Consider the following 14,777-nt stretch of genomic DNA (forward strand, 5'->3'; position numbering starts at 1 on the left):
ATTGAGCGGGGGCGGGGGAACCCGGCAGCCGCCGGCCGGGAACACCCCTTCGCCGGGGCGCTGCGGCGGCGGGGAGCGGACGTGACAGCGGCGCGGCCGGCGGCGGAGGGCGATGGGGGTCCCGCGGGGACAGGAGCGCCAGGCCCCGCAGGAGGTACCGGAGCCGCGTTTCTCCCAGCCCCCCGTCCCCCGGGCGCCGCCGAGGCGCGGCCGCTGTTCCTCCGGCCCCGCTGCACCGGCGTCCCCGGGCTCCCCGCCCGCTCCTTCCCCTCGCTGCCGGCCCTCGCCGGGAGCGCGGGGTCGGTGCCGCGCCGCGGGCTGGGCGCGGGGAGGCCTGAGGGCTGCCCGCAGCGCTGTGCGGGTCACCTTCCCTGCAGCAGCCCGTGTCCCCTCTGCCAGCCCGGCTCGCCGGCTTCCCAGGGGAGGGAGCGGAGAGCAGGAGGGTGCCCGAAGGGCTGGAGGTGGGCAGGGTGTGCAGGCGGGTCCCTGCAGCCCCAGGGGCAGACCTGGAGCCTTGTTGCCGTCCCTCCGGCCTAGGGCCGAGGTGTTTGGGAGCTCTGTGGCTCTAGGAAATCACGTGTATCCCCGGAGCTGGGGGGTTTCGTGCTGTAAGGTGGCACAAAAGCCGTGGGACAGGCTGGCTGTGCTTCTGAGGCTTCGGAGCACTGGGGCTGTCCGGGCTGCCCGTCACGGGTTAATTTTGTTACTGCTGTGCTTTGAAATTGCGTTGCCCAAAAAGTGGAATTCCATGTGAGTGTCTCCTCCTGCTTTTGTAGAAGAATCAGAAAAGTGTGTCTTGGTTTTAACTGGGATAGAGGTTAAATTGTGGTGTGTGATTTTATGAACCCTGAAATTGAAAGAAATGTGTGAAATGGAGAATGAATTAACCGACTTATGGCAATGGGATAGTCTCAGTAGCTGGAGGCAAGCAGTGGACCAGGGGTTTGAACAGCAAAAGCAGATTAAAGTGTTTAACTGGGTGAAAAAATGTGATGTTAAATCCATGTAGAAACGTTTCTTTAAAACCTGTTTCTTTAATGTCTTTCAAATTAACAACCAAGGGACTCATGGAAGGCAGGTTTTCCTTGATACATGGTCTGTGCCAAGGTTAGGCTCGGAAAACGCTCGTTCCTCAAATGAATGAGAAAAGCTGAATTAGTGTTCTGTTCTTTGTTTGTCAGGTTGAAACAAGAGAAGATGAGGAACAAAACATCAAGTTGACTGAAATCTTGGAACTCTTGGTGGCTGCTGGGTATTTTCGAGCAAGAATCAAGGGGTTATCACCCTTTGACAAGGTGAGGCCAGTACAATATTTTTAAACCCCTCTGTTAAGTATTAGAGGCTTATACATTTTGCTAGTTATGCCTAGTGATTTTGGGTGACTTTATAAAAAAGACAGTTACAACCTATGAGGTTTCCCTGTGTGAATAATTCTGCAAATGACCTAGTTTCAGACAGACAGGACCTCCTCAGTCTTGAAAGACGATTTTGTGCAGCAAGGCCTGTTTTAGAGGAGACAGTTGGATGCAAAGTAGCTGCTGTCTGCTTTCTTGTGTGCGCTGTGGCCTGTGCTAGAGTTAGGGAATTTTCCTCCCTCTCCCAAAAGCAGTTAGAATAGCTAGTCTTTGGATCCTTGGAGATAGCATGGTAGTTTTAAAAACAGCCATTGATGAGAAATGAGGAAGTGTCTGAGTAACAATGGAACAGTTAGCCTGGTGAGATTATTTGGGGGCTGTTTTTACGTATCTTTAAAATGTCATATTAGTTAACTTTTCATTGTCCTGGGCAGGAAGTGTGTGATACTAACAATGAGCAAAGTTCAGGTTGAAGAGAGATTTTTGAATTGCTTTAATGCTGACTCTGTGAGAAATTCCTGAACCAAAGTTTGAAAACATAGAACTACAGCAGCCTTGAAATGAATTCTTCTGTTTCCTGCTCTATCTTTGATCATAGCACAGCCTCACTTTGCAATGCAATTTTATTTTATTTAAACTCTTTGGTATTGCTAGCAGTCACTGCTCAGGAATCTGTGCTCACAGAGTGGTTTCAAGGAGACTGCCTTAGGGTGTGACATTGTTGTATTTATGTGTAGAAATCACTTCTAGTTACTTAAATACAATTGCAGAGTTACCATTTCATGACAGTGCCCAACCTCACCAAAATGAGCCTTGCTACTGAAAATGATCACACTGCTAATGCAAAAGGGAATTGTGGGTTATCAGAGGGGAGTGTGAGAGGAGTAATGTGTCAGAAACCTTGTTAAATAGAAACCAAGGTTCCTAATTTGCTGCATGATGTTGGCAAGTTACTCCACTTTTTAATCCCCTTTTCTCTTCTTTGCCTTTGCATACATTTAGGTTATCTTGCACATGTTTATGCAAGGTTGTCTTTAAATATTTATGTAAAGTTGATGAAATGGTTCGGGAGTTTAAATATGTCTATGTCAGAATACGGTCTGAAATAGACATTTCTGCAGAACTGGGGATTTCATTGCTGTGCTGATACTGTGTCTAACATTTTGTGTTGCATGTGTCAGCAAGCAAGAAATAATAGTAGCAAATATGTATATAAAAAGGTAAATGTAAGACTGCAGTAATTATAATCCTTGGTAAAATTTTGATAGTGTCACTTTTTAGAGGTCATGACATTTAAGATACTGTTGTGTTTTATCCATTTTTTTTGTTTGCTTTCCTTTTTTTGAATCTGAGAGCTATTTCAAAACTAAAATATTAAGCTAAGAGAGGACTTTAGATTGTCAGTAAGTGCTGGATTGGTTTCTGTCTTCTTGTTCATGTGTTTTGTGTGCAGTATTGTATGAAGTTGGTATGGTTTTATTGTCTGAGTCTGTCTTGGAGCAGAGAGGATAGTGAGATTACTGAGATGTAGTTTCTAAAATAAATAAATCCTTGAAGATGTATTTGGTTTAACTCTTCAGTTCAGAATGGCCCTGACCATGGTGTTGCTCCTTTGCCAGGTGGTGGGAGGCATGACGTGGTGTATCACTACCTGCAGCTTTGATATCGACGTGGATTTATTATTTCAGGAGAACTCTACCATTGGTCAGAAAATGTAAGTTGATTAAATGGCAAGTGGAGTTTTTTCTTCTTCTAGAAAATGAAAAGTGAATAGGAAGGGGAAAGTTACCTGCTGTGTTTCTAAGAAAGAGTTTTATTTCCAATTTCCTGCTTTTAAGGACTGCCTGTTTACAAAACATTGCGCAGGTGTCTGGGTTTCTCAGACTGTAGTTCCACAAATTCTAAATCCAGAAAGAAGCTTATTTTTAAAAAGGCAGTGCTATTCCCTTTGGGCTGCCATGTTCTTACATCCCTGCTAGGCACTGAAAACATTTATGTGGCTCCACACTGAACCAAAATGGGAACTGATCCAAATTAAAACCTACCAAAAAAACCCTCAAAAAACCCTAAACAAAAAAAAAAAAAAAACCAAAAAAAAAAACCCAAAAAAAACCCCCCACACACAAAAAAAAAAAAACCAACCAACCAACCAAAAAAAACCAAAACACACAAAAAAACCAAAAACACCCCAAAAACCAAAAACAAACAAACAAAAAAAAAAACCAACCCAAAAGAAAGGAAAAAAAAAGAAAATAGTTTTAACATGAATGAATTCCTGGATCCAGTTCTCTGTGCAGCTGCACAGATGCTTGTGCTGGCACAAGGGGATGATGCAGAGGCCAAAGCAAAGGGCAGAGGGAGACCACGCTGCTGGAAGCTGGAGTGCAACATTAGAAGAGCTTCCCCGAGTTCCCTGTGTCTGCAGTTCTGCTGTGTAAATAACCTCTGACTCCCTTTTATGGTTCTGGGTTGGAATTGTAGGCATCAGCAAACAGAATTTAAAGCATGTCATTGTTGCCAAAATAGTTACCTGCCCCATACTGAGGAGGAGGATTTCCTTCCTCAGGGTGACCCAGTGAGAACAGTTTGTTTTGATTTATTTCTTATGCATGGAATTTGTTCATAAACCAGCTCATTTCTGTACCAGAGAAGATATAGATGTTGTTTATGCTGGGAAAGGGAACACATTCTAAACTCCATCATTTCTTTATGTGTATCTGTGATAAAAGAGCCATAATTAAAATTTGCAGGAAATAAGATTAGCCTGACAAGGTACAGTGGTATGAAGAGGCTTATTTACTCAGTGTAGTTAGAAAGAACATTTTTCTGTGTTTTCTTGAAAGTCACAAAGCACTGGCAATGCTTTCCAAAATAAATATTTGTGGGTATTGCATTTGGTGACACTCAAATCATCATCTATAACTAACTACATAAATCATTGCTGAGTGCAAAGAATTAAGTAGAGACTAGGAATGACAATGGTGGTGGTAGTTTTTTATCTTTGTTATCCTTAAGAACAACAGGGTAGGAAATAGTTAAGTTGTTCTCAAAATGTTCTGTTATTTTTCCAGCTGACTGGATGCAAAACTGGCCAAACAAAAACCAGACTCCTCTCCCAAAACAGCAACAATGATTTATTTGTAAATCTAAAATGTTCAGAATCACAGGAGCATAGGCTGTTTTGATGTCCATGTAATGTTTGTGTTGGTAGAGGCTCAGGGCTTCTGTGATGTTTTCAAGATAAAGAAAAGTTAAACTGTGTTTTTCTCAGTATTATTCCAAAGTGTTGGTGTTACACCATTGTGATGGTGTCCTGTTATTTAACTGCTGAAATAAACATGGAAACAGACATTAGGAGAAGATCTTCCATCTGTTGGATAAATAGCTTTTGTTTTAATCGCATTTGCTTTGATTGTGCTTTACTTCCCTGTAGGAAGTAAAAGGTTTCTATTTCCAGATTTTGGTCAGTGTCTTGTATCTCTTGATCCCCTTTTGTTCTTCCAGGATCTTAGTTGTCCATTTGGACAGTGCTAAATATCATTGAAGTCAGTAGTGGACCAGTTAATTGTTTTCCTTCATGGAGAAATAGCTTTGGTTTTCCAAGTAAAGTTTTCATCCTCAGTGGTGACACCTGCTTTAAAAATGTTCTTGCCAACACTGACAGCAAAAAAAATTCTTGCCCTAAAATTAGGTATTCAGTGGAAACAGGATGAATTTCTTGGAGATGGATCCCTTGTGGCAGGGTAATCCTTCCTCTTAACCAGCTCTTACTGAGCTCTAGAATGAGATTGCTGCCAGCAAATTCAGTTTTAGTCACTTGAAAAGTATGTGAAGTGTACTGTGTATTTGAGTGCAGTATGTATTTAAATTCATAAAGCTTCAGGAGTAACATCAAGATGTGTTTTGAGAGTTCTGCTGAATAAAAGTTTTAAGTCCTTACATTTGATTCTGGACTTCCTTGGAGGGCACATCTCTTACTTAGTGTAATTGTTCTTAAGGCTACTCTCTCCACGTTGGATGTACATTATAACATGCAAAGGTGTTTGTAGGTGTATCTTATATGGGTATTTTGTCTGTCCAGGCATGCAGATTTTGAAATTTCCTGTAGTAGTTAAATGAATTTCCAATATAGGAGCTTCATCACTGGATTAATCACTTCTTCACAGACTGATGATATAAATAGTGCCTGTAAAAGCTGTTTTGTAAATGAGTTTGATTGCTTTTCATTATATATTGTGGAAGTCACTATAGGGATTCTTTGAAGTACTGTGTTAGCAAAAATAATCTGTAATTTGAAAAAAAAAAAAAAAATTGTAGCATGTATTCATCTGTCTTTTTGTTTTTATAATAGTGCCTTAACTGAAAAAATCGTGTCAGTATTACCAAAAATGAAGTGTCCACATCGTTTGGAACCACATCAGATCCAGGGACTGGATTTCATTCACATATTTCCTGTTGTACAGGTAACATTTCATGGCGTATTGATACTTTGCTGAAAAAGACCATAAAACTTGCATAAAAATGGAGCAAAGCTTTGAATTATTGTTTGGCTCTTTATTTAACTTCAGAATAAATAAGCACAGAGAAGTAGTTTAAATTAATATTTTCAAAGAATGAAGTGACGTTATGGATGATAGAATTTTTAAGTATTGTTTGATCCACATTTAGAAAGTAAACAAAGCAAACTCTGAATTCTTTGCAATGGAGTCAGATTGTGCCTGTTGTGAAATGCCTGCTTAAAGGAACCAAAGTTTAATCTTGTTGTGGAATCTGATAGTCTGCTGTGGCAGACTAGAAACTAGAACAAATACTTCACAGTCTGTATTTAGGCTTATGGAGTAAGTTATGGAGAGAGGCCTTGAATCAGAAGGATGTGAATAAGGCAGAAGCCACTGGGGTCATTTCTTTAAGCATAATTCATCTTTAATTCCTGTCACTTAAAAACTGTTCTCTGACAAGTGATTCTCTCACTCTGTGTTTGTTGAGCACCACTAACTCATCACGTGCATTGCTCTAGAGTTTATTAAGATTTAAGCTAACACTTGAGGCGTTCCAGTTACATGTGGTATTTTGAGAATCCTTGGCATGCTGTTATCAGTTTTTGATTTCTCTTTCATCTACGCACAGAAAGGTATCTTTGACAGATAGGTCGAAGTTAAGTAAACTTCTTTTCCATTAAATATCACCTTACCTCATGCCTGTGAAGGAATTTAGCAAGTAAGAGTTTAATCTAAATTTCAGTCTATAAGAAGTGGGGAAAACTTCCTGGTGCTCTTTCCTGTTACCTTCTAGTTGGAGGCTCCTGAGGAAAACCACACTTAAGTGCACTCCCCACAAAACATTCTGTGGTATGTTCTACTCCTGCACAGCTTTCAGGCTATGATGCTGCTGCTTAAGGTGGAAAGTTTTTATCTTGCTAATGTGAGTTTTTACTTCTGAACTCTTATTTCCTACCCAGGGGGGGAAAAAAAGTCAACCCAGGTGAGTTTCTTGCCCTGGTCACTCGATGGCACTGAATGGTTACATTTATCAAACACTAGGCTTCTTTTACAGGAAATATAATCCTCCAGTAAAAACAATAGCACTAGGGGTTCTTTTCTCTCACCTGCTTTATCCCAAATCCTGGTTTGGGATATTACTTCTGGAAAGGAGAAATAATAACTTTAAACAGGGAGGAAATCTACTTCTGGGTTTCTGTGAGAGCAGTGACTCTCAGTATTTGTAGCTTGCCAGTAGGTGGTGGAGCTGACCCATACTTGGTGATAGTCTTTTTTGATGGCTTTAGGGGTTTTTTTTAGTTTTTTCATATGTAGGGGATCTTTGTTTAAAAACTGTGGCTTTCTGTCAGGTCCCTGTGAAGTTCTGCCTGCTCCAGATGAGGCAGGTTCCTCATTTCATCCCAGCCAAGACAGACTTTCAAGAAAACTTGTTGGTGTCACCGGAATGCTGTGTTCTGAAAAATACCATGCAAAATTAAAAATGCTGACTGCACCATGCATGAATTATGTATTTGATAATGGCACTTTATTCAATGCCGTGTTAAACTCAGGATTCTACTTGCTACCTGTAAATCTCAAATCAGTTTCCAAATGATACGAAAAGCTTGCTCTTAAGGCTGCTGTTGTGTCCCATTAGCTCTTGCACTGTGCAAGAATTTAGATGAATCCTTCCCTACCAGAGGAAATTGGGCTGAGTTGGCTCACTGCCATAGACTGCAGCACAACTTAAAAAAAAAAAAACTTTAAAAAAAGTCTAACATATATTCCATTGGGCAGAAATGTCATTGTTCTTCCTAATAAATTCTTCTTATGATCACAGGCAAAAGTATGTACACAGTCTTGTGCTGAGATGTGCTTGGTAATTAATAGTCTTCATTTCCCTCTCTTGTTGTCATCATGTTCCCCTCGCTTTCCAGGGGTTCATGGTTACTGCACAGGAAACAGTTGCTGGTTCAAACTTGGATTCCACAGTTGATCTCATCTCTTCTGTGACCTCCTGCACAGGCTGTCAACAGCCTGCAAGATTTATCTTCTCCAACATTGTTTAAAATGTACTTCAATATTTTGTGGCTTTTTGTGTGGTCTTATAAATGTCAGAAGAAGTCTTTTTTCTGCACAGGCATGTGGTTCTTCATGAGCACTTCATAGGCTTGAAGATACATCTTTTTATGGTGGAGCTGTAGTCTTTTAAACCAGTGAGTGATCTGTAGCAGGAGAATTTCATAGAAGAAACATATGCACAGAGGAAGAAGAAATGTTTATGAAGTAACAGATGTTTTTATAAGTTTATAAAGTAGGAAATACTGGTGCATTTTGTTAGGATTAGGCCAAAGAGTTGCCGTGTTTACAAATAAATCACATTTTCTTGTTTCCATGCTTAAAAATGTACTTTTAGCTTTTATCATGTATTTAAAAACTAGGCAGTAGTTTTTGGTGCTTGCTGCTGTTGTTCTTTTGTTTTCAGCTGATACAATTTTTTTTTTTTCAGTGGCTGGTGAAACGTGCAATAGAAACAAGGGAAGAAATGGGAGATTATGTCCGTTCTTACTCTATATCACAGTTTCAAAAAACTCACAGACTGCCAGAGGTAAGGCTAAGGCAGTTCTTTCTGTTATGATAAGTCAGATGTTCAGCTGCTGTACCAACCTCACAGCTCTGAAATCCACACACTTCACCAGAGTTGCTTTTGCAGTCATTTTATAAATGAGTCCTAAAGGAATCCCCTACAATTTTATCTGGGAAAAAATGGAAGCATTATTGTGTGTGTGACAGAAATTTTGTAGATTCTGGTTAATTTTTGCCTTATGCTTGCCTTAGTTTTTCTGCAGTATTTGGTATTTTTGTGTCATTCTAGCTATTTAGAAACAGCCAGTTTATTTTGGAGTCCTGAAAGGCAGCTCTTGTCTTCCTGTATCCAAACCCCAAAATTTGTTCTTGAAAACTAGATTTGTAAAAAGCTGCATTCAGAAACTGAACTGTTCTTCAGCAATGATACGAAGTTTCCTTGGTAGAGGAGGAGGGTTTGAATGAGCTTGGATAAGGGCCTACATTGTAATGCTGTCAGTTCTGTGCATACATGTCACAAGGCAATTCCATTTCTAACATCTAGAACCCAAGTTTTGTCTCTTAGTAACAGGATTAAAGGTAGATGTCCCTAGTATTGGGATAGACAGATTTGACTAACTTGGGGTGGTTTTGATTTTTTTAAAAATTATTATCTTTAATGCTTAGAAACTAAAATTACAGTAGAGGAAACTTTTTTTTTCCACATCAAGTCTATCCCAGCTTCATTTCTTAATAGTGTAGTAAAGATTGGAGATGTCAGTAGTGGGCTGGGATTGGTTTTGTGTCAGGTACTGTCTAAACAGGGAGCAGCCAGGCTGCCGATCTGGACACAGTTTTGATGACCTATCTCCCATCTGAAGGCAGAAACAAGCACTTTTCTGTGTTACAGGAAATCACTAACATTTCACCAAATCATTGGGCAACTCAGAAGCTGTTTGACTGCTTTGTTTCACAGAATCATTAGAATGTTTGAGATTTAGTCTCCATTCCTGGTATTTTTAATTACCTCCACTAATGTCTTTCAGGATGATGAGTTCATGCAAAGAAAAGAGAAGGCACTCAAAACAGTTACTGATATCTTTGTAAGTATGTTGGATTTCTTTTTTTTTATGGCCAGGTGAGTGATTTTAGTAATGAAATTGGAGGTGGTTTATTCTGTTTTATGCAGTCAGTCCTGGGTTTTCTCGTGAGAAGATCTCAATTAAGTTACATGTTGATCTTCGTTCTTGAGGCAGGTCTGGAATGGCAGTCTATCAGATTGATAGATGTGCATTGTATGAGGAGATGAACCATATCCACTGCCTGCACAGGGTGTGTGAATCCCACACTATCCAGCAAAAGTCACAGGGTAGCTTACAGACTGTTAAACAAACCACCAGTAGACTTAAATGTGTGTTTGAAACTATCAGCAGTTGTGCTGTTTGTCTTGAAATTAGTTAATATGGTGGTGATCTCAATTTTCTGCATTTCAGAACTTGTCGTTTTTACTTCTTGTCATTAGCAGTGAAAGCACACACCCTACTTCAGAAACGTTTTTTCTTCAAGTAGCAGATGTTGGTTGGGAAAGGTGGTTTCACCTGTGTTCTCCCTGTTCACATGCAAGTCCTCTAAGTCTTTGATATACTGTATGTATTTTTTGAAAGCTTGTTCATGAATGCTACAGAGAGTGGCACATAAAACACCTAGGCTCTCTCACTCTCACACCTGAATTCAGCTGTCTAGCTGGCAACTGGAGCTTATGTCCTTGCTTTCTAATTTCCCTCTTTGCTTGGGACCATCAGTTCCCCATTTTTGACTTGCAGTAGTTCACCACTGGTTTGGGGTTTTTGTGGACCATCATGATAAATTCCAGGACAGCATTTGACAAGAGAGGAGAAATCTGGGTTTGCTTTGAATGGGACATTTCCAAGGCTCTTCAACAGAATGACACCCTGCTCTCCTGAGAAAATCACTGTTTTTCAGACTGCTCTAGCCAGGCACCCTGAGCTCTTCATCCATAGCTGGAGGTGTTCAGTGCTGCTGTAAGGAGCTTATGAGAGGTTGTGTAATGGGCCAGACAAGTCACCCTACTCTTTTGCCAGGTTTTGGAGGGAGGTAGTTGTTTTTCTATTCAAATGACCTGAGTGCTGCTGAGCCTAATATACATGGTTGAATTACAGCATGTGTTTGTAGAATAACATTGCAGTGAAAGTCTCCAGGTGATGACCAATGTAATTCCTTTGTTAATCTATTTGAATAATTGACCTTGCTCTGGAAATTTCAATTACAGTCTCCAAAGTGTTGTTCCCCATGATTTGATTGGGTTTTTTTAATTATTAGCAGACTTGCAATGAGTTACTCTGGCTAGAAACACTTTCCAGTGAGACATGTATTCTGTTTTACAGGTTAGCTCACCCTCTGCATAGGTATCATTACATAATTTATGCTCCTGTATAGCTCTTTACACTGAGAGACCATGTAAACCCGTGTGAGAAAGCAAATTCCAGGTGTATGTTCTATCAAGTAGCACTTGAAACTCATTGGGCTTTTGCTTATTTCAAATTTTCAGAATAATTGTCCTGATTTTTCAAGTGTGCCCTTTACCTGCACTGTCTTTAGCACTAAAGATTCTGTATCCAAGTGGCTGACCTTGACCTTGTTATTGAAAAGGGCAGAAACAAAATAATTGTAATACTGTTATGGGACACCACTACCTAAAATTTTCAGTGTAATTTAAAAAAATTAAGAGGATATTCGATTAACAGTGATGAAGGGTTGCCTTTGGTTACTCAGAACGAGAAGTATTTGTAGGGCTTAGTGTTTATATTCTATTAATTTGTACTCTGTCTTCTGTTGTGTCTCACAGATCTTTAGTTTGTAGATGCATCTTCATGGTACATAAAATTTTTACATTTGTTCGTCATTGTGTAGAGTGTCATTAGCCAAACACCTTTTCTTCAAACAGATGAGCTCTGTCAGGATCATGTCTTCCACATCTGGCACCTGATCTTCTTAAGGAAATATTAGTTCATGAGATCTGTTAAGGCATTTAGGCATGAGTGCAGTCCAGAGCACACACAGTGAATTTTCAAGGCACAATGTGCACAAGCTTTCCTGTCTACCTATAGGAACTAGAAGGAGGAGAAGGTGGCCTTTAGATGAAGGTTCTTTTGCAGGTGACCTTTAAATCATTGTGCATTGGAATTGGAAGAGAAATCCACTGTCCTAAAAGAGGATCAGCAAGTGTGAAAGACTAGTTGGTTGTGTGGATTCATTATTGTAATTGATCTAAGGGCCTACCCTTTTTCCTCAAGGGGGACAGTACACTGAGATTCATGGTCCTGATCTAAAGGCTGGAAAAGGGAATGTTCAATATCAGTGATGGTCATTGGAATAAGGACTGCTGCTACTGAAAGGTGACTAGATGGTGAACTGAGGTTATCTTGCAGTGGGTTTGTTCAACTACCCAATTGCCTGATGCCAAAACTAATGTTTATGGTATGATGCCTACACTTCTTATAGCACAGATATAAAATAGAATGTCACCATAAAAGCTGATAATATTTTTATGACTTACATTGCTTTATTGTAGATGTGAAAGTACATTTAGTGGGAGATCCTTGGTCATAAAAAGCTTTTTTCATGTGACAAGCAAAAATATAGCAAGATTGAATAGCTGCAAGCAAAGGTGACAGAAATTAAGTTTAGAAATGAAGTAAAAGTTGTAAAGAGCAACAGAAAAATTCAGGAGAAGCTTGCCGAGGAATATTGTCAATTTTCACTTGTTTGAAATCTCCACTTTGGGATTACATTATTGAAAAAGATGGAAAGCCATTTCAGCAGTGTTATGGTGCAGGAATTCTTTGTTGAAAATGATAGTTTATATGGTACAGGAAGCCAGATTAAAAAAGAAATGTTCTCCGTTTTGTTTTTAAATTGGAAGCAGCTCTATTAGTACAAAATAGTACTTTGGAATCCTTGTTTTATTTGATGGACTGTTGCCCAGGTGTTGGATTACACTGGGATAGCAATAGATTAAAGTTATTTTGCTACCAAACTTCTTGACACATTTTTGTTCTTTAAATTGCAATGAAATCTGCTTTAATTCCACTGTAACCTGTGATCATTGAATAAATAATAATTGCATTTAATTATCTAATCAGAGTTTAAAAGTAGAACTAACTCAAAAAGGAGGTAACATTCTAGATAAGGCATTAGCTATGTCATTTTAATAGATGTTCAGTGTGTTACTTTTTACTCTTCTTTCAGACATGACAGAGGAGATGGTTGAGACATTGTTTCATGTTAAATACTCATTTATATATTTTTTAAACTTAGACAATTTCTATAGAAAATTGCTTAGAAAATGATTCAATAAGGTTTTATAATTTAATTCCAAAAAGAGAACGTGAAGGATGTTTATTTGGGTAAGTATATTGAGTTGGAAAGCAAACAGTGTGGATATCACTTTAGATAACAATTCCTCATTTATTTTAGAAAACCCTTTTACAGTCTCTGAACTCGTTCACTGTCTTGCAGGAGGTTTATAAACCCCAGAGAAAATACAAACGTCAGACAGGAGCTGAGAAACTGCTGGATGAGGAATCAAAGGTTCATGCTACACTTCTGGAATATGGCAGGTGAAAGGCTTCATTTGGCTCTCTCTGGGTTTTGTGCTGTGTAATACAAGCAGTACAGATAAAATTTGGATTGTGGTAGGGTTTTTCCTGTTCAGAATTTAACTGTTTCAGATTTACTCCTGTTTGGTTTCAGAATTTCTTTCCTTAACCTATAAATTCTCTGGCGACTGGACAATCCTCATATTTGTGAACCATATTTTGTACAGTAGGAGACTTTTATACTCTTTCTAGGATAGTTTTTTTTAACATACTTGTTTTTTATAAAAAATGGCTGAAATACATCATCCTTCCAGATAGTGTGTCAATCAACACTGGTTTGCAAAAACACTTGGTTTTTTGCAAGCAATCCACTGAAAATTTGGTAAAAAAGGACCTGCAGTTGCTGTTCCTTCTTTTCCTAGTTCTTATGTGGTTCCTGCATCAGGAGGCTGAATCATGGTTGAATGTTTTGTCTTCTCACTTTCGTGCAGACTTTCATTCAGAGACAAAGTTAGCAAGGCTTTCACTTTTCCATTATCTATGAAATTCCCTCTGGTTTACTGAGAGCTCTCCAAACACAGAAAAATGAAGTTACAAAGCTTCTATTTCAAGTTTCTATTTCCAATTTTCTTTTCACAGTTTAGAGGTAAGGACATCTTGTCTGCTGTCTGAGCTCTTAATACTTAACAAGTGCAGACGACATCTGAATTCCATTTTGTATCTTCTGGGGTTTCTCTTCCCCCAAAGCCATAGATTATTTGATTTCTCAAAACTCACTGTTTTGAGTAGTTTCCTTTTAGCAGTAATATGGGCTGTAGTGTAATAGTTCTTTCAAATGGGAAGAGGGCATTGCTTTTTCCTTTCATGAGCTTTACACGACAGTACTTTATGGAAAGTCAGGATTTGTAAATCTTGATAGAAGGAATAGATGGATCTGAAACCATTGTGTAAATATGCTCCAGTACCTCCTTATTTAGTTTGCTTGAAACATTTCAAAACTAATTTGATCCTGGGTCTTGGTGCGTATCTTGCATTGAAAATTGATAAAAACTTTAGGTATTTGTGAAAGTCATAAACAACAGTATTTTTCCTTCATGTTACTATTGTTCTTTTAGGAGATACGGATTTAGCAGACAAGCAGGAAAAACAGAACAGGTAAAAAATGTACTAATTTAAAATACTCAAGTTGTGGGAAGAACTGCATTGTTGAAGTGTTGGTTACTGTTAAATCATAAAGGAACACAGCAGAATAAACAACTATAATGTCTATTATTAACAGATCTTAAAATTAGTAACTGGAATTAAAAATCTGCATGTCATGAAAGGTGGAATTGATTACCTGTTTTAAATGATTTCTGTTATCTCTGCTCACAGATCACATTTTGTAAACTTCTTTTGGTTTAGAAGAAAGAGGGTTTAGGCATTGTTTGTTTTGGTTTGTTAGGTAATGACATATCTTGTCTGTTTAGTGTCTTTTAACTGAGTGTTCCATAGTATGATCATTAAGGGTTTTTTCTTTTTGAAGAACCATTCAACTTGCTAAGAATATTACAGACATTTATTACAAAACACTTTGTTTAATGTGATAGAGAAAGCTGATACCATGCTATAAATAAATCATTGTCACTCTGGAAGATTAGCATCCTTGCTGTCCTTTGATGATTATGGAATCTTAAAATGCCCATAAAATACAGAGTACCAGCAGTTTTGTTATTTCAGTGGAGATACTAATTTGGCTACAAGTTTTTATTACAGACAGA

General features: G+C 38.9%; 1 protein-coding gene across 1 annotated transcript in view; it reads left to right on the plus strand.

Annotated features, from left to right (window-relative positions):
* CCDC93 (coiled-coil domain containing 93) overlaps positions 1 to 14,777 on the plus strand; it is a 35,119-nt gene continuing 20,342 nt past the window's right edge. Inside the window, exons 1-8 of the mRNA XM_066323134.1 lie at positions 1 to 154; positions 1,182 to 1,295; positions 2,975 to 3,069; positions 5,707 to 5,818; positions 8,343 to 8,441; positions 9,445 to 9,501; positions 12,938 to 13,038; positions 14,133 to 14,172. Coding sequence (XP_066179231.1) covers positions 113 to 154; positions 1,182 to 1,295; positions 2,975 to 3,069; positions 5,707 to 5,818; positions 8,343 to 8,441; positions 9,445 to 9,501; positions 12,938 to 13,038; positions 14,133 to 14,172 — 660 coding nt within the window. The 5' untranslated portion in view covers positions 1 to 112. The remainder of the gene's footprint in view (positions 155 to 1,181; positions 1,296 to 2,974; positions 3,070 to 5,706; positions 5,819 to 8,342; positions 8,442 to 9,444; positions 9,502 to 12,937; positions 13,039 to 14,132; positions 14,173 to 14,777) is intronic.

The sequence above is a fragment of the Sylvia atricapilla genome, chromosome 7 (genome assembly GCF_009819655.1).
Source record: "Sylvia atricapilla isolate bSylAtr1 chromosome 7, bSylAtr1.pri, whole genome shotgun sequence".
NCBI lineage: Eukaryota > Metazoa > Chordata > Aves > Passeriformes > Sylviidae > Sylvia > Sylvia atricapilla.